At 46.6% G+C, this 19,979-nt stretch overlaps 2 protein-coding genes across 2 annotated transcripts in view; both read right to left on the bottom strand.

Moving 5' to 3' along the window:
* Nucleotides 1-5,321, bottom strand: part of LOC123732890 (protein enabled homolog) — a 16,008-nt gene extending 10,687 nt beyond the window's left edge. Inside the window, exons 1-3 of the mRNA XM_045712221.1 lie at nt 5,277-5,321; nt 1,290-1,438; nt 973-1,122 (exon numbers count right to left, since the gene is read on the bottom strand). Coding sequence (XP_045568177.1) covers nt 973-1,122; nt 1,290-1,438; nt 5,277-5,321 — 344 coding nt within the window. The remainder of the gene's footprint in view (nt 1-972; nt 1,123-1,289; nt 1,439-5,276) is intronic.
* A 1,298-nt stretch (nt 5,322-6,619) lies between these two features.
* Nucleotides 6,620-18,670, bottom strand: LOC123732891 (rootletin-like). The gene is made up of 7 exons (XM_045712222.1): nt 18,393-18,670; nt 14,252-14,380; nt 13,984-14,061; nt 10,387-10,457; nt 7,244-7,409; nt 6,982-7,088; nt 6,620-6,812 (listed from the first exon to the last, which is right to left on the bottom strand). The coding sequence occupies exons 1-7, from the start codon at nt 18,531-18,533 to the stop codon at nt 6,620-6,622; spliced, it is 885 nt and encodes a 294-aa protein (XP_045568178.1). The 5' UTR covers nt 18,534-18,670.
* Nucleotides 18,671-19,979: the final 1,309 nt, after the last annotated feature.

The following is a 19,979-nucleotide window of genomic DNA, read 5'->3' on the forward strand; positions in this document are numbered from 1 at the left end:
CTAGCCAGTCTCCAGACCTTAATCCCATAGAACATCTGTGGAGGGAGCTGAAGGTTCGAGTTGCCAAACGTCAGCCTCGAAACCTTAATGACTTGGAGAAGATCTGCAAAGAGGAGTGGGACAAAATCCCTCCTGAGATGTGTGCAAACCTGGTGGCCAACTACAAGAAACGTCTGACCTCTGTGATTGCCAACAAGGGTTTTGCCACCAAGTACTAAGTCATGTTTTGCAGAGGGGGTCAAATACTTATTCCCCTCATTAAAATGCAAATCATTTTATAACATTTTTGACATGCGTTTTCTGGATTTTTTGTTGTTATTCTGTCTCTCACTGTTCAAATAAACCTACCATTAAAATTATAGACTGATCATTTCTTTGTCAGTGGGCAAACGTACAAAATCAACAGGGGATCAAATACTTTTTCCCCTCACTTTACCTAACATGGCCTGAATGTCTTACCTGAGCAACATGTCCTGAATGTCTTACCTGAGCAACATGTCCTGAATGTCTTACCTGAGTAACATGTCCTGAATGTCTTACCTGAGTAACATGTCCTGAATGTCTTACCTGAGTAACATGTCCTGAGTGTCTTACCTGAGTAACATGTCCTGAGTGTCTTACCTGAGCAACATGTCCTGAGTGTCTTACCTGAGCAACATGTCCTGAATGTCTTACCTGAGTAACATGTCCTGAATGTCTTACCTGAGTAACATGTCCTGAATGTCTTACCTGAGTAACATGTCCTGAATGTCTTACCTGAGCAACATGTCCTGAATGTCTTACCTGAGCAACATGTCCTGAATGTCTTACCTGAGCAACATGTCCTGAATGTCTTACCTGAGTAACATGTCCTGAATGTCTTACCTGAGTAACATGTCCTGAATGTCTTACCTGAGTAACATGTCCTGAATGTCTTACCTGAGTAACATGTCCTGAATGTCTTACCTGAGCAACATGTCCTGAATGTCTTACCTGAGTAACATGTCCTGAATGTGCGTGAGTTCCTGTCCTTCATGCAGGCTCCGTTTCTGTCTCTCCTCTGTGTCCGTCTCCAGCTGACTGACTCTCCGTTCCAGCCCTGCTCGCTCCTCACCCAGCCTCCGCAGGTCTAGCCGCAGCCTCCTGAAGGGGAAGGGATGAGAACATGGACACTGATTGGTTGTTCATGGTGAATAAGGAAGAGATATCTTCGCTACCCAGGAGGAAATCATTAGAACACGTTTGGACTGCTGGGTGCTGTCTTCAAACGAGGGGGACAGATACAGACCTGTACTTCCTGGTGCCGCCACAGCAGGTTGGTCTCAGCCTGGGCCAATACAGCCAGAACCTGGGTCAGCCCTGTAGTCGACAGGTCTGGTCCGAACCAATCGCTGGACAGAGACAGAGTAGGACTACTGCTATTCTGTCCATCCAGACTCTGGGAGCTCAGCACCTTCGACTGGACGAGAGAAACAACAACATAATACATTTATAACATTAAACAGATTATTCTAATGGACCAATACAGTGGGCTGGGATGTGTTCATTTATAACATTAAAACAGATTATTCTAATGGACCAATACAGTGGGATGGGATGTGTTCATTTATAACATTAAACAGATTATTCTCATGGACCAATACAGTGGGCTGGGATGTGTTCATTTATAACATTAAACAGATTATTCTAATGGACCAATACAGTGGGATGGGATGTGTTCATTTATAACATTAAACAGATTATTCTAATGGACCAATACAGTGGGCTGGGATGTGTTCATTTATAACATTAAAACAGATTATTCTAATGGACCAATACAGTGGGCTGGGATGTGTTCATTTATAACATTAAACAGATTATTCTAATGGACCAATACAGTGGGCTGGGATGTGTTCATTTATAACAAACAGATTATTCTAATGGACCAATACAGTGGGCTGGGATGTGTTCATTTATAACATTAAACAGATTATTCTCATGGACCAATACAGTGGGCTGGGATGTGTTCATTTATAACAAACAGATTATTCTAATGGACCAATACAGTGGGCTGGGATGTGTTCATTTATAACATTAAACAGATTATTCTAATGGACCAATACAGTGGGATGGGATGTGTTCATTTATAACATTAAACAGATTATTCTAATGGACCAATACAGTGGGCTGGGATGTGTTCATTTATAACATTAAAACAGATTATTCTAATGGACCAATACAGTGGGCTGGGATGTGTTCATTTATAACATTAAAACAGATTATTCTAATGGACCAATACAGTGGGCTGGGATGTGTTCATTTATAACATTAAACAGATTATTCTAATGGACCAATACAGTGGGCTGGGATGTGTTCATTTATAACAAACAGATTATTCTAATGGACCAATACAGTGGGCTGGGATGTGTTCATTTATAACATTAAAACAGATTATTGTAATGGACCAATACAGTGGGCTGGGATGTGTTCATTTATAACATTAAAACAGATTATTCTAATGGACTAATACAGTGGGCTGGGATGTGTTCATTTCTATGTAATGTTTTAACTACCGTACAATAGATTTGTAAACAGCCTTATTCTAAAATGGATTAAAACGTTTATTCTTTTTTATTTTTTTACACACAATATCCCATAATGACAAAGCGAAAACAGTTAAAAACATTTTTTTTTTAGCAAATGTATAAAAAATTAAAAACAGATATCTTATTTACAAAAGTATTCAGACCCTTTGCTTTGAGACTCGAAATTGAGCTCAGATGCATCCTGTTTCCATTGATCATCCTTGAGATGTTTCTACAACTTGATCGGAGTCCACCTGTGGTAAATTCAACTGATTGGACATGATTTGGAAAGGCACACACCTGTCTATATAAGGTCACACAGTTGACAGTGCATGTCAGAGCAAAAACCAGGCCATGAGGTTGAAGGAATTGTCCGTAGAGCTCCGAGACAGGATTGTGTCGAGGCACAGATCTGGGGAAGGGTACCAAAACATTTCTGCAGCATTGAAGGTCCCCAAGAACACAGTGGCCTCCATTATTCTGAAATGGAAGAAGTTTGGAACCAGCAAGACACTTCCTAGTGTGATAAATAAAAATATATACCAATTTCATTTAAGGACCTAAAAACTGACAGCTGTGCCATATAAATAACACAATATTTGGGAAGAGATTTTCGATGTACCCGATTCCATGGCACATGGTTTATGAACTGACACGCAAAACAACGCCGGATTCAAAACTTCAAATTTTTCTATTTAAATTACTATACAAAATTCTTGTAACCAATAGATATATATATATATATATATATATGGGGGATACAATCTTCCCAACTCTGCAGATTCTGCTGTGAGGAGGCAGAGTCATTAGATCATTTGTTTTGGTACTGTCCATATGTAGCTCGTTGTTGGTCACAGGTCCAGGGATGGCTGAAGAATTGCAACATTTGCCAAGAACTAACGCTGCAGATAGCAATACTGGGGGATTTGAAAAGCCGTAGTCAATCAATAAAATAATATAATAATTATTTTAGCAAAAAATGTTTATTTTTAATGTACAATCTGTAGAAGCTATGAGAATAGAAAAGGTTCTGTACTTGTGTGAAGCATCACAGCACAGTTGAAAAATATATGGCGAATAGAAATCCAAAATGGATGGTGTTGAGAGATAGATGGGAGGGGTTGAATGGAGCTGAAGGGTGGGACTAATAACAACCAATGTAAAACATACGGGGGTCTGTAAAATATATGTAGGTTCAGAAATAACACAGTTACAAATAGAAATCAAACTGGATGGACATCAGAAATAGAGGAAGGACTCAAAACAAATAACTATTGTTTAATAGATTGTGTCTGTAAAACGTGTATAAGATGTATAAACTGAAGGTAGAAGCCTAAGTGTTTATTCGTTTACTCCCATTGGGGGAAGGGTGGTAGGGTTTGCGGGGAATAATACAAAAAAATATATATATATTTTTTAAAGACTCTTCCTAGAGCTGGCCGCCCGGCCAAACTGAGCAATCTGGGTAGAAGGGCCTTGGTCAGGGAGGTGACCAAGAACCCGATGGTCACTCTGACAGAGCTCCAGAGTTCCTCTGCGGAGATGAGAGAACCTTCCAGAACGACAACCATCTCTGCAGTACTCCACCAATCAGGCCTTTATGGTGGAGTGTCCAGACGGAAACCACTCCTCAGTGAAAGGCACGACAGCCCTCTTGGAGTTTGCCAAAAGGCACCTAATGGACTTTCAGACCATGAGAAACAAGATTCTCTGGTCTGATGAAACCAAGATTGAAATCTTCAGCCTGAATGCCAAGCATCACGTCTGGAGGAAACCTGGTACCATCCCTACGGTGAAGCATGGTGGTGGCAGCATCATGCTGTGGGGATGTTTTTCAGCGGCAGGGACTGGGAGACTAGTCAGGATCAAGGCAAAGATTAACAGAGCAAAGTACAGAGATCCTTGATGAAAACCTGCTCCAGAGCACTCAGGACCTCAGACTGGGGCGAAGGTTCACCTTCCAACAGGACAACGACCCTAAGCACACAGCCAAGACAACGCAGGAGTGGCTTCGGGACAAGTCTCTGAATGTCCTTGAGTGGCCCAGCCAGAGCCCAGACTTGAACCTGATCGAATGTCTCTGGAGAGACCTGAAAATAGCTGTGCAGCAACGCTCCCCATCCAACCTGACAGAGCTTGAGAAGATCTGCAGAGAAGAAAGGGAGAAACTCCCCAAATACAGGTGTGCCAAGCTTGTAGCGTCATACCCAAGAAGACTGGAGGCTGTAATCGCTGCCAAAGGTGCTTCAACAAAGTACTGAGTAAAGGGTCTGAATACTTATGTTCATGTGATATTTCATTTTTAGTATTTTTATAAATGAGCAGAAATGTATAAAAACCCTGTTTCGCTTTGTCATTATGGAGGATTGTGATGTCATTATGGGGTATTGTGATGTCATTATGGGGTATTGTGATGTCATTATGGGGTATTGTGATGTCATTATGGAGTATTGTGTGTAGATTGATCAGGGGAAAAAAACAATTTAATTCATTTTAGAATAAGTCTGTAACGTAAAAAAATGTTGAAAATGTCAAGGGGTCTGAATACTTTCCCAATGCCCTGTATATTCTGATCTGATTGGTCAGCCTTACCAGTTTTAGAACGGCCTGTATATTCTGATCTGATTGGTCAGCCTTACCAGTTTTAGAACGGCCTGTATATTCTGATCTGATTGGTCAGCCTTACCAGTTTTAGAACGGCCTGTATATTCTGATCTGATTGGTCAGCCTTACCAGTTTTAGAACGGCCTGTATATTCTGATCTGATTGGTCAGCCATACCAGTTTTAGAACGGCCTGTATATTCTGATCTGATTGGTCAGCCTTACCAGTTTTAGAACGGCCTGTATATTCTGATCTGATTGGTCAGCCTTACCAGTTTTAGAACGGCCTGTATATTCTGATCTGATTGGTCAGCCTTACCAGTTTTAGAACGGCCTGTATATTCTGATCTGATTGGTCAGCCTTACCAGTTTTAGAACGGCCTGTATATTCTGATCTGATTGGTCAGCCTTACCAGTTTTAGAACGGCCTGTATATTCTGATCTGATTGGTCAGCCTTACCAGTTTTAGAACGGCCTGTATATTCTGATCTGATTGGTCAGCCTTACCAGTTTTAGAACGCCCTGATAGACACACTCTAGAGTTCTCTCTGTGTTTGTCTGTCTCTCCTTTTCTCTCTCCTCTTTCTTCTCCAAAGCCATCCTTCGCTCCACCTTCCTCTCCTCCTCCTCCTCCTGTCGCTCTATCTTTTGATCCTGAATGGTACGAGATAACTCGGAGATCCTGCGGAAGCAGAGTGAGAGGAGGAACGGTTGAAGGAGTGCAGAAACAACCCCGTCTACCTCTAGACAATGAGAAACAGGATGTATCATGTCTGAGGCAGAGACAAAGGCTGCGTCCCAAATGCCCCCCTGGTCCTGGTCAAGGGAGAGCGCCCCTGGTCCTGGTCAAAGGGAGAGCGCCCCCTGGTCCTGGTCAAGGGAGAGCGCCCCCTGGTCCTGGTCAAAGGGAGAGCGCCCCCTGGTCCTGGTCAAGGGAGAGCGCCCCTGGTCAAAGGGAGAGCGCCCCTGGTCAAAGGGGAGAGCGCCCCTGGTCAAAGGGAGCGCCCCCTGGTCAAGGGAGAGCGCCCTGGTCAAAGGGAGAGCGCCCTGGTCAAGGGAGAGCGCCCCTGGTCAAAGGGAGAGCGCCCCTGGTCAAAGGGAGCGCCCCTGGTCAAAGGGAGAGCGCCCCTGGTCAAGGGAGAGCGCCCCTGGTCAAAGGAGAGCGCCCCTGGTCAAAGGGAGAGGCCCCCCTGGTCAAAGGGAGTGCACTATACAGGGAATAATGTGCCATTTGGGACACAACCAAAGCAGTGAGTATTGTTTTCAGATGGTGGTGAATGCAGGAAAGGCAGGGCAGGGCGCCCCCTTCAGGGCTGGAGTAATATTTTAGTCTGACCTGTTATTCAGATGCAGGGTCTCAGCTTCATAGAGGGCTCTGAGCTCAGTCAACTCCCTCTCTCTCTCTCTCTCTCCCTCTCTCTCTCCCTCTCTCTCTCCTTCTGGTCGTGCTCCAGATCCTGCAAGGAGAGAGGGCCTAAGGTGGAGGAGAGAGGAGGTGAGCCCCGCGGCGGAGGAGTGGGGTGGGGGCGGAGGCAGAGCGGGCAGCAGCAGGACGAAGGCTGGTTGTAGGGTCACTGGGCCGTAGAGAGAGAGACACCACTGAACCACAGTGGGAGAGGAGAGAGGAAGACAGACGAGAGAACTCAGCTCTAAGCTCCCAGAGGTCCCTGTGGGTGGGACAAACAACAATCATTATCAACTGGACTATATATCAGAAGTACGTCCAGAATGGCACCTAATCCCTATGTGGAGTAGGGTGCCACTTCAGACAGAACCGTAGAGATAAGAGTTTAAGATAGTGGTTTGAATTGTTTTCCAGGCATCAGTTTACCTCACCTGTCAGTGGCAGTCTTCATAGTGTGACAGTGTCGCCTCAGTGTGACCACATCTCCCCAGATGAACATCAGACGACTCTGACCCCGGTCTACATGACCGGTCAGTCGCTGAGGAAAGAAAGAAAGAAAGAAAGAGAGAGAGAGAGAGGGAAGAAAGACAGGAAGAAGAGACGGTTTGCATGATGAAACAGCTCCAGTGATTTAGGAAATATGAAACATGAATGAAAGACATCCTCCTATTCAGTCTTTGTCAATCAGTCTACCTCTTCCTCTTTCTGCCACTCCATCTCCCTCAGTCCCGCCTCCTCCACTGCTTTGGACCAATCAGTAGTCAGTTTGCAAAGGTCCTCTCTCAGTGCTTCATTTACCTGGCCTGATTGGCTGAGCTGGCCACGAAGGAGAGAGTTCAGCTCTGCCAGCCCTACACTCCTGCTCACACCCAAAACACACCCAAACACACCCAAACACACCCAAAACACACCCAAAACACACCCAAAACACACCCAAACACACCCAAAACACACCCAAACACACCCAAAACACACCCAAAACACACCCAAACACACCCAAACACACCCAAACACACCCAAACACACCCAAAACACACCCAAAACACACCCAAAACACACCCAAAGGGAATTAAACGTCACCATCTTGTCAAGGTACCTTATTATATTGATTGTGTCTTAGCAACAAACAAAAAAATATATACACTGCTCAAAAAAATAAAGGGAACACTTAAACAACACATCCTAGATCTGAATGAATGAAATAATCTTATTAAATACTTTTTTCTTTACATAGTTGAATGTGCTGACAACAAAATCACACAAAAATAATCTATGGAAATCTAATTTATCAACCCATGGAGGTCTGGATTTGGAGTCACACTCAAAATTAAAGTGGAAAACCACACTACAGGCTGATCCAACTTTGATGTAATGTCCTTAAAACAAGTCAAAATGAGGCTCAGTAGTGTGTGTGGCCTCCACGTGCCTGTATGACCTCCCTACAACGCCTGGGCATGCTCCTGATGAGGTGGCGGATGGTCTCCTGAGGGATCTCCTCCCAGACCTGGACTAAAGCATCCGCCAACTCCTGGACAGTCTGTGGTACAATGTGGCGTTGGTGGATGGAGCGAGACATGATGTCCCAGATGTGCTCAATTGGATTCAGGTCTGGGGAGCAGGCGGGCCAGTCCATAGCATCAATGCCTTCCTCTTGCAGGAACTGCTGACACACTCCAGCCACATGAGGTCTAGCATTGTCTTGCATTAGGAGGAACCCAGGGCCAACCGTACCAGCATATGGTCTCACAAGGGGTCTGAGGATCTCATCTCGGTACCTAATGGCAGTCAGGCTACCTCTGGCGAGCACATGGAGGGCTGTGCGGCCCCCCAAAGAAATGCCACCCCACACCATGACTGACCCACCGCCAAACCGGTCATGCTGGAGGATGTTGCAGGCAGCAGAAGGTTCTCCACGGCATCTCCAGACTCTGTCACGTCTGTCACGTGCTCAGTGTGAACCTGCTTTCATCTGTGAAGAGCACAGGGCGCCAGTGGCGAATTTGCCAATCTTGGTGTTCTCTGGCAAATGCCAAACGTCCTGCACGGTGTTGGGCTGTAAGCATAACCCCCACCTGTGGACGTCGGGCCCTCATACCACCCTCATGGAGTCTGTTTCTGACCGTTTGAGCAGACACATGCACATTTGTGGCCTGCTGGAGGTCATTTTGCAGGGCTCTGGCAGTGCTTCTCCTGCTCCTCCTTGCACAAAGGCGGAGGTAGCGGTCCTGCTGCTGGGCTGTTGCCCTCCTACGACCTCCTCCACGTCTCCTGATGTACTGGCCTGTCTCCTGGTAATGCCTCCATGCTCTGGACACTACGCTGACAGACACAGCAAACCTTCTTGCCACAGCTCGCATTGATGTGCCATCCTGGATGAGCTGCACTACCTGAGCCACTTGTGTGGGTTGTAGACTCCGTCTCATGCTACCACTAGAGTGAAAACACCGCCAGCATTCAAAAGTGACCAAAACATCAGCCAGGAAGCATAGGAACTGAGAAGTGGTCTGTGGTCACCACCTGCAGAACCACTCCTTTATTGGGTGTGTCTTGCTAATTGCCTATAATTTCCACCTGTTGTCTATTCCATTTGCACAACAGCATGTGAAATGTATTGTCAATCAGTGTTGCTTCCTAAGTGGACAGTTTGATTTCACAGAAGTGTGATTGACTTGGAGTTACATTGAGTTGTTTAAGTGTTCCCTTTATTTTTTTGAGCAGCGTATATCTATATATTTTTTTATTATTATTTTTTAAAGTAGTTTTTCGTGGGTTACAGGTACTATATACAAATTCCTATAATTTAACAGGCAGTTTATATCATATTTACCTGTGAGCTGCCACTCAAACAGAAACAAAAACATTTAGAAAAAAGTACATAAATACAAGTATTGATCATATAAATACAAGTATTGATCATATAAATACAAGTATTGATCATATAAATACAAGTATTGATCATATAAATACAAGTATTGATCATATAAATACAAGTATTGATCATATAAATACAAGTATTGATCATATAAATACAAGTATTGATCATATAAAAGTCATAAAAGTTTTACACAGTCAGTATATAAAGATAAAGAAACCTAATGAGGTGAGCCGCCCCTACTTCCTGTTCCCCCAACCATCTAACACGTCTCCACTTCCTGTTCCCCCAACCATCTAACACGTCTCCACTTCCTGTTCCCCCCAACCATCTAACACATCTCCACTTCCTGTTCCCCCCAACCATCTAACACGTCTCCACTTCCTGTTCCCCCAACCATCTAACACGTCTCCACTTCCTGTTCCCCCAACCATCTAACACGTCTCCACTTCCTGTTCCCCCAACCATCTAACACGTCTCCACTTCCTGTTCCCCCAACCATCTAACACGTCTCCACTTCCTGTTCTCCCAACCATCTAACACGTCTCCACTTCCTGTTCCCCCAACCATCTAACACATCTCCACTTCCTGTTCCCCCAACCATCCAACGCGTCTCCATCCAACCTCTCTTCCTGTTCCCCCAACCCCATGTCTCCATCCAACCTCTCTTCCTGTTCCCCAACCATCCAACCTCTCTTCCTGTTCCCACGTCTCCATCCAACCTCTCTTCCTGTTCCCCCAACCATCCAACCTCTCTTCCTGTTCCCCCAACCATCCAACCTCTCTTCCTGTTCCCCCCAACCATCCAACCTCTCTTCCTGTTCCCCCCCCCTCCAAACCCCCATAGAAACTAGGGTTTCTTGTCAGTCACTCCTCCACTCCTCCACATCTCTATCTGCCCCACCCAGAAAACCCTCCCCATACCACCTCTTCCACGTGGACCTGAAAGCAAAGAAAGTAAGACCTCTGCTGTTCTTCCTCCAGCCTGATGAGGGCGCCCTCTAAGGAGTCACTGTGCTCATCCCTGATCCTCCTCTGCAAAACAACAGAAGAAGACAAACCTAAATGAACTGATATCGCAGATTATCCGTTATATTGACCTGATACTGTAGTGGCCGCTCTAACAATGGGAGGAGGCGAGATCAGGCGGGACCATTCTAGCCAATGAGAGAGCAGATATGGGTGTGAACAACAGCCACAACGGTTTCCACTAGTTACCACAGCCACAAATTCAACATGGCGAAATAATAAAAAGTCATGAAAACAGCTAGGGGTTAGGGGTTGGGGCTAGGGGTTAGGGGTTAGGGGTTAGGGGCTAGGGGTTAGGGGCTAGGGGTTAGGGGGCTAGGGGCTAGGGGTTAGGGGTTAGGGGTTAGGGGCTAGGGGTTAGGGGCTAGGGGTTAGGGGTTAGGGGTTAGGGGTTAGGGGTTAGGGTTAGGGTTAGGGGCTAGGGGGTTAGGTGTTAGGGGCTAGGGGTTAGTAGTGTGGTTAGGGTTAGGGGTTAGGGGTTAGGGAGCTAGGGGTTAGGGGTTAGGGGTTAGGGAAATAGGGGCTAGGGGTTAGTAGTGTGGTTAGGGTTAGGGGTTAGGGAGCTAGGGGTTGGGGCTAGGGGTTAGTAGTGTGGTTGGGGTTAGGGAGTTAGGGGCTAGGGGTTAGGGGTTAGGGTTAGGGGTTAGGGGTTAGGGGCTAGGGGTTAGTAGTGTGGTTAGGGTTAGGGGTTAGGGGTTAGGGGTTAGGGGCTAGGGGTTAGGGGCTAGGAGTTAGGGGTTAGGGGCTAGGGGTTAGGGGCTGGGGTTGGGGTTAGGGGTTAGGGAGCTAGGGCTTAGGGGTTAGGGTTAGGGGTTAGGGGGTTAGGGTTAGGGGTTAGGGGCTAGGGGTTAGGGGTTAGGGGCTAGGGGTTAGGGGGCTAGGGGTTAGGGGCTAGGGGTTAGGGGTTAGGGGTTAGGGTTGGCAGTGGGGTTAGGGGCTAGGGGTTAGGGGTTGGGGGTTAGGGGCTGGGGGTTAGGGTTGGCAGTGGGGTTAGGGGTTGGGGGTTAGGGGCTGGGGTTAGGGTTAGGGGTTAGGGGGCTGGGGTTAGGGGTTAGGGGCTAGGGGTTAGGGGTTAGGGTTGGCAGTGGGGTTAGGGGTTAGGGGCTAGGGGTTAGGGGTTAGGGGCTAGGGGTTAGGGGCTAGGGGTTAGGGGTTAGGGGTTAGGGGCTAGGGGTTAGGGTTGGCAGTGGGTTAGGGGTTGGGGGCTAGGGGTTAGGGGTTAGGGGCTAAGGGTTAGGGGTTAGGGTTAGGGGTTAGGGTTAGGGGTTAGGGTTACGGGTTAGGGGTTAGGGTTAGCAGTGGGGTTAGGGTTAGGGGCTAGGGTTAGTAGTGTGGTTAGGGGTTAGGGTTAGCAGTGGGGTTAGGGGTTAGGGTTAGGGGCTAGGGTTAGGGGTTAGGGGTTAGGGTTAGGGGTTAGGGGTTAGGGGTTAGGATTAGGGTTAGGGGTTAGGGTTAGCAGTGGGGTTAGGGGTTAGGGTTAGCAGTGGGGTTGGGGTTAGGGTTAGCAGTGGGGTTAGGGGTTAGGGGTTAGGGGCTAGGGGTTAGGGGCTAGGGGTTAGGGGTTAGGGGCTAGGGGCTAGGGTTGGGGGTTGGGGTTGGGGTTAGGGTTAGCAGTGGGGTTAGGGGTTAGGGTTAGCAGTGGGAATAGGGGTTAGGTATGAGGCTAGGGGTTAGGGTTAGCAGTGGGGTTAGGGGTTAGGGGGTTAGGGTTAGGGGCTAGGGGTTAGGGGCTAGGGTTGGCAGTGGGGTTAGGGGTTAGGGGCTAGGGGCTAGGGGTTAGGGGGCTAGGGGTTAGGGGCTAGGGGTTAGGGGTTAGGGGTTAGGGGCTAGGGGTTAGGGGCTAGGGGTTAGGGGTTAGGGGCTAGGGGTTGGGGTTAGGGGTTAGGGGTTAGGGGTTAGGGGTTAGGGGGCTAGGGGCTAGGGTTGGCAGTGGGGTTGGGGTTGGGCGCTAGGGGTTGGGGGTTAGGGGCTAGGGGTTAGGGGCTAGGGTTAGGGGTTAGGGGCTAGGGGTTAGGGGCTAGGGGTTGGGGGTTAGGGGTTAGGGGCTAGGGGTTGGGGTTAGGGGCTAGGGGTTGGGGGCTAGGGGTTAGGGGTTGGGGGTTGGGGAGCTAGGGGTTGGGGTTAGGGGCTGGGGGTTAGGGGCTAGGGGCTAGGGGCTAGGGGCTAGGGGTGGGGTTGGGGGTGGGTTAGGGGTTAGTAGTGGGGTTAGGGTTAGGGGCTAGGGTTGGGGTTAGGGGCTAGGGGCTAGGGTTGGCAGTGGGGTTAGGGGTTAGGCGCTAGGGGTTAGGGGTTAGGGGCTAGGGGTTAGGGGCTAGGGGTTAGGGGCTAGGGGTTAGGGGTTAGGGGTTAGGGTTAGGGGCTAGGGGTTAGGGGTTAGGGGCTAGGGGCTAGGGGTTAGGGGTTAGGGGCTAGGGGTTAGGGGTTAGTAGTGGGGTTAGGGTTAGGGCTAGGGGTTATGGGGTTAGGGGTTAGGGCTAGGGGTTGGGGTTAGGGGCTAGGGGTTAGGGGTTAGGGGCTAGGGGGCTAGGGTTAGGGGCTAGGGGCTAGGGTTAGGGGCTAGGGGTTAGGGGTTAGGGGCTAGGGGTTAGGGGTTAGGGGTTAGGGGTTAGGGGCTAGGGGTTAGGGGCTAGGGGTTAGGGGGAGTAGGGGTTAGGGGCTAGGGGTTAGGGGTTAGGGGTTGGCAGTGGGGTTAGGGGTTAGGGTTAGCAGTGTGGTTAGGGGTTAGGGTTAGCAGTGGGGTTAGGGGCTAGGGGTTAGGGGTTAGGGGTTAGGGTTGGCAGTGGGGTTAGGGGTTAGGGTTAGCAGTGGGGTTAGGGGCTAGGGTTAGCAGTGGGGTTAGGGTTAGGATTAGGGGTTAGGGGTTAGGGTTAGGATTAGGGGTTAGGGGTTAGGGGTTAGGGTTAGGGTTCGGGGTTGGGGTTAGGGGTTAGGGTTAGGTGTAGGTTAGCAGTGTGGTTAGGGTTAGGGGCTAGGGTTAGGGGTTAGGGGTTAGGGGTTAGGGGTTAGGGGGTTAGGGTTAGGGGTTAGGGTCAGGCGTAAGGTTAGCAGTGTGGTTAGGGTTAGGTTTAAAATCACATTTTAAGAAAATAAATTGTAGAAATAGCGGGTTTATGAATTTGTGTCTGTGGTACCTTGTGATGACCAGGCACAACGCCGATATAAAAGTGATTTTTCTCAAAGTTGTCAGAATGTCACAATTCCTACTTATATCACTACACTCGTAACAACCTAATCATTGCAAAACTTATATTCCATCAAATAATCCACACATAGCAAATAAGCTATTAATAATTTTTGTAAACAAATTCGACACTCATCTCATCGCTCGGTGAGCGAAGAAAAAAAACACCGCCTGCTGAAAAATACAGATTTTGTTTTATCCAACTCGCGTCGCCTCTTCCTCTCTGCTGATATACAGATTCAATAGAACTACAGCATTTAAAAAAAAAACACACTTAATCAAGATTCGGATCTTAAATGGGTTTGAATACCTTAAATAAAGTATTCATCAAATGGTAGATTTCCCTCTAACCTCACGGTTCAGGAGCTCTCTTTCTTCAGTCTTCACGTGGTTTTCCAATCCCTGACACCGATCCCGGTATTCCAGCACCTGACAACAGACCATATGATCACGGTGTAAACAAATAGACCAACAATTATTTTCATGGCCTTTAATGTTTAAAAAGCGTCAATTCTGCTCAGTCGCTGATCATTGACTGATGACTTTATGCTCTTAAAACGTCGCCACATACAAGTCCATTATAGCCCCCCACAGCGTCAACCCTTTCAAAAACCCTGACCTTGTTCTGCAGTTTGTGGATGAGTAGAGCCTGCCTGGCTTCCCTCTCTCTGCCATCTCGCATCTTCCTTCTCAACTCACTGTCCAGGTGCAGAGGCAGGGACAGGGATGGGTCCAGTGACTGGGACAGCTAACCAGGGGATAGAGACAGAGAGGTAGTTACACTACCATTCAAAAAAAGTTTGGATTCACTAAGAAATGTCCTTGTTGGGTTTTTTTGGTTTTTTTTTTTAAAGAAAAACACTTTTTTTTTGGTCCATTAAAATAACATCAAATTGATTAGAAATACAGTGTTGACATTGTTAATGTTGTAAATGACTATTTTAGCTGGAAATTGTAGATTTTTTAATGGAATATCTACATAGGCGTACAGAGGCCCATTATCAGCAACCATCACTCTTGTGTTCCAATGGCACGTTGTGTTAGCTAATCCAAGTTTATCATTTTAAAAAGACTAATTGATCATTAGAAAACCCTTTTGCAATTATGTTAGCACAGCTGAAAACTGTTGTTCTGATTAAAGAAGCAATAAAACTGGTCTTCTTTAGACTAGTTGAGTATCTGGAGCATCAGCATTTGTGGGTTCGATTACAGGCTCAAAATGGCCAGAAACAAAGACTTTCTTCTGAAACTCATCAGTCTACTCTTGTTCTCAGAAATAAAGGCTATTCCATGCGATTAATTGCCAAGAAACTGAAGATCTCGTACAACGCTGTGTACTACTCCCTTCACAGAACAGCGCAAACTGGCTCTAACCAGAATAGAAAGAGGAGTGGGAGGCCCCGGTGCACAACTGAGCAAGAGGACCAGTACATTAGAGTGTCTAGTTTGAGAAGCAGTCACCTCACAAGTCCTCAACTGGCAGCTTCATTAAATAGTACCCGCAAAACACCAGTCTCAACGTCAACAGTGTAGAGGCGACTCCGGGATGCTGGCCTTCTAGGCAGAGTTGCAATAGAAAAAGACGTATCTCAGACTGGCCAATAAAAAGAAAAGATTAAGATGGGCAAAAGAACACAGACACTGGACAGAGGAAGATTGGAAAAAAGTGTTATGGACAGATGAATCTAAGTTTGAGGTGTTCGGATCACAAAGAAGAACATTTGTGAGATGCAGAAAACATGAAAAGATGCTGGAGGAGTGTTTGGCGCCATCTGTCATCATGGTGGAGGCAATGTGATGGTCTGGGGATGCTGTTGGTGCTGGTAAAGTGGGAGATTTGTACAGGGTGAAAGGGATCTTGAAGGAAGGAAGGCTATCACTCCATTTTGCAACGCCACGCCATACCCTGTGGACGGCGCTTAATCGGAGACAATTTCCTCCTACAACAGGACAATGACCCAAAGCACAGCTCCAAACTATGCAAGAACTATTTAGGGAAGAAGCAGTCAGCTGGTATTCTGTCTATAATGGAGTGGCCAGCACCGTCACCGGATCTCAACCCTATTGAGCTGTTGTGGGAGCAGCTTGACCGTATGGTACGTAAGAACTACCCATCAAGCCAATCCAACTTGTGGGAGGTGCTTCAGGAAGCATTGGGGTGAAATCTCTTCAGATTACCTCAACAAATTGACAACTAGAATGCCAAAAGGTCTGCAAGGCTGTAATTTGCTGCAAATGGAAGATTCTTTGACGAAATCAAAGTTTGAAGGACACTATTATTTCAATTAAAAAATCATTATTTATAACCAACGTTTTAACTATATTTCCTATTCATTTTTCAACTCATTTCATGTATGTTTTCATGGAAAACAAGGACATTTCTAAGTGACCCTAAACTTTTGAAATAGTAGTGTATATGAGCGTATATGTATTGGTAAATGGATTGAAAGAAAGTAGGGCTGTCCCTGACTAAAACAAATCTTGGTCGACCGAAAGTTGTCTGTTCAAAATATTTAAACATGTATTTTTCCATATGCGTTTTAATAAAATCAACTATATGCATTGAGCTTGTCTGGTGCGTTAAGCTTACGGTTTGATGAAATAGGACAAATGCCTCAAGAGGATGCCAGAGATCTAGATAACCAGAAGAGAAAATCCTTAACCTCACCAGCTCCTCTCGCTGGTTTTCTCAGATTCTGCCATTACTCTCCTGAAGTTGCCAGTACAGTTCCTTGCAATAATATTCATCCCCCTTGGCGTTTTTTCCTATTTTGTTGCATTACAACCTGTAATTTAAATAGATTTTTATTTGGATTTCATGTAACGGACCGACACAAAATAGTCCAGATTGGTGAAGTGAAATGAACAAAATAAATTATTAAAATATATATTTTTAAATTCAATAAACATTTGATAAGTGGTGCGTGCATATGTATTCACCCCCTTTGCTATGAAGCCCCTAAACAAGATCTGGTGCAGCCAATTACCTTCAGAAGTCACATCATTAGTTAAATAAAGTCCACCTGTGTGCAATCTAATTGTCACATGATCTGTCACATGATCTCATTATATATACACCTGTTCTGAAAGGCCCAGAGTCTGCAACACCACTAAGCAAGCGGCAACATGAAGACCAAGGAGCTCTCCAAACAGGTCAGGGACAAAGTTGTGGAGAAGTACAGATCAGGGTTGGGTTATAAAAAAATATCAGAAACTTTGAACATCCCATGGAGCACCATTAAATCCATTATTAAAAAATTGAAATAATATGACACCACAACAAACCTGCCAAGAGAGGGCCGCCCACCAAAACTCACGGATCAGGCAAGGAGGGCATTAATCAGAGAGGCAACAAAGAGACCAAAGATAACCCTGAAGGAGCTGCAAAGCTCCACAGCGGAGATTGGAGTATCTGTCCATAGGACCACTTTAAGCCGTACACTCCACAGAGCTGGGCTTTACGGAAGAGTGGCCAGAAAAAAAGCCATTGCTTTAAAGAAAAAAATAAGCAAACACGTTTGGTGTTTGCCAAAAGGCATTTGGGAGACTCCCCAAACATATGGAAGAAGGTACTCTGGTCAGATGAGACTAAAATGTTGCTTTTTGGCCATCAAGGAAAACACTATGTCTGGCGCAAACCCAACACCTCTCATCACCCCGAGAACACCATCCCCACAGTGAAGCATGGTGGTGGCAGCATCATGCTGTGGGGATGTTTTTCCTATTGGCAGGGACTGGGAAACTGATCAGAATTGAAGAAATGATGGATGGCGCTAAATACAGGGAAATTCTTGAGGGAAACCTGTTTCAGTCTTCCAGAGATTTGAGACTGGGACGGAGGTTCACCTTCCTGCAGGACAATGACCCTAAGCATACTGCTAAAGCAACACTCAAGTGGTTTAAGGGGAAACATTTAAATGTCTTGGAATGGCCTAGTCAAAGCCCAGACCTCAATCCAATTGAGAATCTGTGGTATGACGTAAAGATTGCTGTACACCAGCAGGACCCATCCAACTTGAAGGAGCTGGAGCAGTTTTGCCTTGAAGAATGGGCAAAAATCCCAGTGGCTAGATGTGCCAAGCTTGGTGGCAAATGGGTCTTCCAAATGGACAATGACCCCAAGCATACTTCCAAAGTTGTGGCAAAATGGCTTAAGGACAACAAAGTCAAGGTATTGGAGTGGCCATCACAAAGCCCTGACCTCAATCCCATAGAACATTTGTGGGCAGAACTGAAAAAGTGTGGGCGAGCAAGGAGGCCTACAAACCTGACTCAGTTACACCAGCTCTGTCAGGAGGAATGGGCCAAAATTCACCCAACTTATTGTGGGAAGCTTGTGGAAGGCTACCCGAAACGTTTGACCCAAGTTAAACAATTTAAAGGCAATGCTACCAAATACTAATTGAGTGTATGTAAACTTCTGACCCACTGGGAATGTGATGAAAGAAATAAAAGCTGAAATAAATTATTCTCTCTACTATTATTCTGACATTTCACATTCTTAAAATAAAGTGGTGATCCTAACTGACCTAAGACAGGGAATTTTTACTAGGATTAAATGTGAAGAATTGTGAAAAATTGAGTTTAAATGTATTTGGCGAAGGTGATGGAACTTGTGAATGTGTTGGTGCTCTGTGATCTCCTTGGTAGGGACCCTCTGTGAGGGCCTGGGGAGGTGGGGACTCACCCTGTCTGTGAGGGCCTGGGGAGGTGGGGACTCACCCTGTCTGTGAGGGGCCTGGGGGGAGGTGGGGACTCACCCTGTCTGTGAGGGCCTGGGCACGTGACTCCAGCTCCTCTCTCTCAGCGTGACTCTCAGCCAGCTCATTCTGCATGCGAGATAGCTCCGCCCTCAGCTCCGCCCTCTCCTCCTTCCAGCCATCCAACAGCGCCGACTCCATCCTGGTCCTGGCCACTCAACCCGCCCCAGAGACTCAGGAAGCTGGAGAGGAATTACAAGTCAAACCAAATAGCTTCCTGGACTCGTCACATTTACCTGTTACCTAGTCACTTTATTCCTAGTTATTTGTGCATATCTACCTGAATTACCTCGTACCCCTGCACATTTGACTCGGTACTGGTACCCTGTGTATATAGCCTGGTAACCTGTGTATATAGCCTGGTGCCCTGTGTATATAGCCTGGTACCCTGTGTATATAGCCTGGTACCCTGTGTATAGCCTGGTACCCTGTGTATAGCCTGGTACCCTGTGTATAGCCTGGTACCCTGTGTATAGCCTGGTACCCTGTGTATATAGCCTGGTACCCTGTGTATATAGCCTGGTACCCTGTGTATATAGCCTGGTACCCTGTGTATATAGCCTGGTACCCTGTGTATATAGCCTGGTACCCTGTGTATATAGCCTGGTACCCTGTGTATATAGCCTGGTACCCTGTGTATATAGCCTGGTACCCTGTGTATATAGCCTGGTACCCTGTGTATATAGCCTGGTACCCTGTGTATAGCCTGGTACCCTGTGTATATAGCCTGGTACCCTGTGTATATAGCCTGGCACCCTGTGTATAGCCTGGTACCCTGTGTATATAGCCTGGTACCCTGTGTATATAGCCTGGTACCCTGTGTATATAGCCTGGTACCCTGTGTATATAGCCTGGTACCCTGTGTATATAGCCTGGTACCCTGTGTATAGCCTGGTACCCTGTGTATATAGCCTGGTACCCTGTGTATATAGCCTGGTACCCTGTGTATATAGCCTGGTACCCTGTGTATATAGCCTGGTACCCTGTGTATATAGCCTGGTACCCTGTGTATATAGCCTGGTACCCTGTGTATATAGCCTGGTACCCTGTGTATAGCCTGGTACCCTGTGTATATAGCCTGGTACCCTGTGTATAGCCTGGTACCCTGTGTATATAGCCTGGTACCCTGTGTATATAGCCTGGTACCCTGTGTATAGCCTGGTACCCTGTGTATAGCCTGGTACCCTGTGTATATAGCCTGGTACCCTGTGTTATAGCCTGGTACCCTGTGTATAGCCTGGTACCCTGTGTATAGCCTGGTACCCTGTGTATAGCCTGGTACCCTGTGTATATAGCCTGGTACCCTGTGTATATAGCCTGGTACCCTGTGTATATAGCCTGGTACCCTGTGTATAGCCTGGTACCCTGTGTATAGCCTGGTACCCTGTGTATATAGCCTGGTACCCTGTGTATAATGTCAATTTTTTTGTTTTGTTTACTCCTCTACTTGAGTCATCTCTCTCTCTCTCTCTCTCTCTCTCTCTCTCTCTCTCTCTCTCTCTCTCTCTCTCTCTCTCTCTCTCTCTCTCTTGTATAATCAGTCTGCATGGTCAATACAACACATAGAGAGACTTGTATAATCAGTCT

The sequence above is a fragment of the Salmo salar genome, unplaced genomic scaffold, assembly GCF_905237065.1.
Source record: "Salmo salar unplaced genomic scaffold, Ssal_v3.1, whole genome shotgun sequence".
NCBI classification, from domain to species: domain Eukaryota; kingdom Metazoa; phylum Chordata; class Actinopteri; order Salmoniformes; family Salmonidae; genus Salmo; species Salmo salar.